A 1,102-nucleotide genomic window follows, 5' to 3' on the forward strand; every position below is an offset into this window, starting at 1 on the left:
CACCCAGCAGCCGGCAGCAGGGCACAAGGTGGCCGGGGGTCCCCATGGCCTTCCTGCTCCCTTCCCACGGGATGTGGGGCTCGAGGCACGCTGTGCCATGTGCTGTGTGCCAGACAGTCTGCCCGCGCCAGGGGCACTCTGGCCATGATGGAATACCCTGCCCTTGCCAGGACACGCTGCCCTGCACTGGGAACATTTTGCCCCTGCCAGGATGCCCCCTGCCCCACGCCAGGAGGCTCTGCCCCTGGCACAGGGATATTTGGGGCCATGCCATGGCCATGGGGCAGAGGGGACTGACATCCCCCCTCGCCACAGGAATTCAGCCACCCCGTGGAGAGCCTGGCCCTCACTGTGGAGGAGATGATGAACGTGCGGAGGGTGCTGGTCAAGGCAGAGATGGAGAAGTTTCTGCAGAGCAAGGAGCTGTACAGCAGCCTGCCGAGGGGAAAAATGCCGTGGGGCGGGGGGGTGTGGGGGGGTGCCAGTGGTGGCTCCGCTCACTGGCCTCTCTCGGTGTCCCCAGGTCTGTCTGCAGCTCCTGCAGCCTGAAGGTAAGGGACCAGCTCCAGCTGCTGCCACCATGTCCCTGTCCCTGCCCTGTCCCTGTTCCTCTCCCATCCTCATCCCTGTTCTTGCCCCGTCCTTATCCCATACTTGTCCCCATCTCACCCCTTTCCCTGCCCCATCCCCATCCCTATCTGATCCCCACCCCATCTCTGTCTCAGTCCCATCTCTGTCCCTGTCCCATTCCCGTCCCATCCCTGTCCCTGCCTGGTCCCTGTCCCTGCACCATCTCCATCCCTGTCCCCATCCGTGTCCTGTCCTGTCCTGACACCTCCACACCTGGCAGATGAAGATGCCTTCCAAGAAGTTGGCTCACATCCCTGTCTATGCCCTGGGCTTCGAGAGCCTCCCAGGCTCCCTGCTGGCCAAAGCCCTTCCACTGCGGCGGAGAGAGACATTCCAGTGAGTCCTGTGGCCCCGAGCCTTCCCCCCCTTCCTCCCCTTCCTCCCCCTCCTCCCCCTCCTCCTCCGGGGCCCCGGGCTGACACGGGGGTGCCCTGTGCTTGCAGCTCACTTTCCGGCACGTGCTGGCGGCGGG

At 64.8% G+C, this 1,102-nt stretch overlaps 1 protein-coding gene across 1 annotated transcript in view; it reads left to right on the top strand.

The window, feature by feature from the left end:
* Positions 1 to 1,102, top strand: part of TCF25 (transcription factor 25 (basic helix-loop-helix)) — a 24,168-nt gene that overhangs the window by 3,273 nt on the left and 19,793 nt on the right. Inside the window, 4 exon segments of the mRNA XM_010008459.1 lie at positions 316 to 511; positions 514 to 551; positions 851 to 966; positions 1,074 to 1,097. Of these exon segments, the coding sequence (XP_010006761.1) occupies positions 316 to 511; positions 514 to 551; positions 851 to 966; positions 1,074 to 1,097 (374 nt within the window).

Source organism: Chaetura pelagica, unplaced genomic scaffold, assembly GCF_000747805.2.
Source record: "Chaetura pelagica isolate M959 unplaced genomic scaffold, ChaPel_1.0 scaffold232, whole genome shotgun sequence".
In the NCBI taxonomy this organism is placed as follows: Eukaryota; Metazoa; Chordata; class Aves; order Apodiformes; family Apodidae; genus Chaetura; species Chaetura pelagica.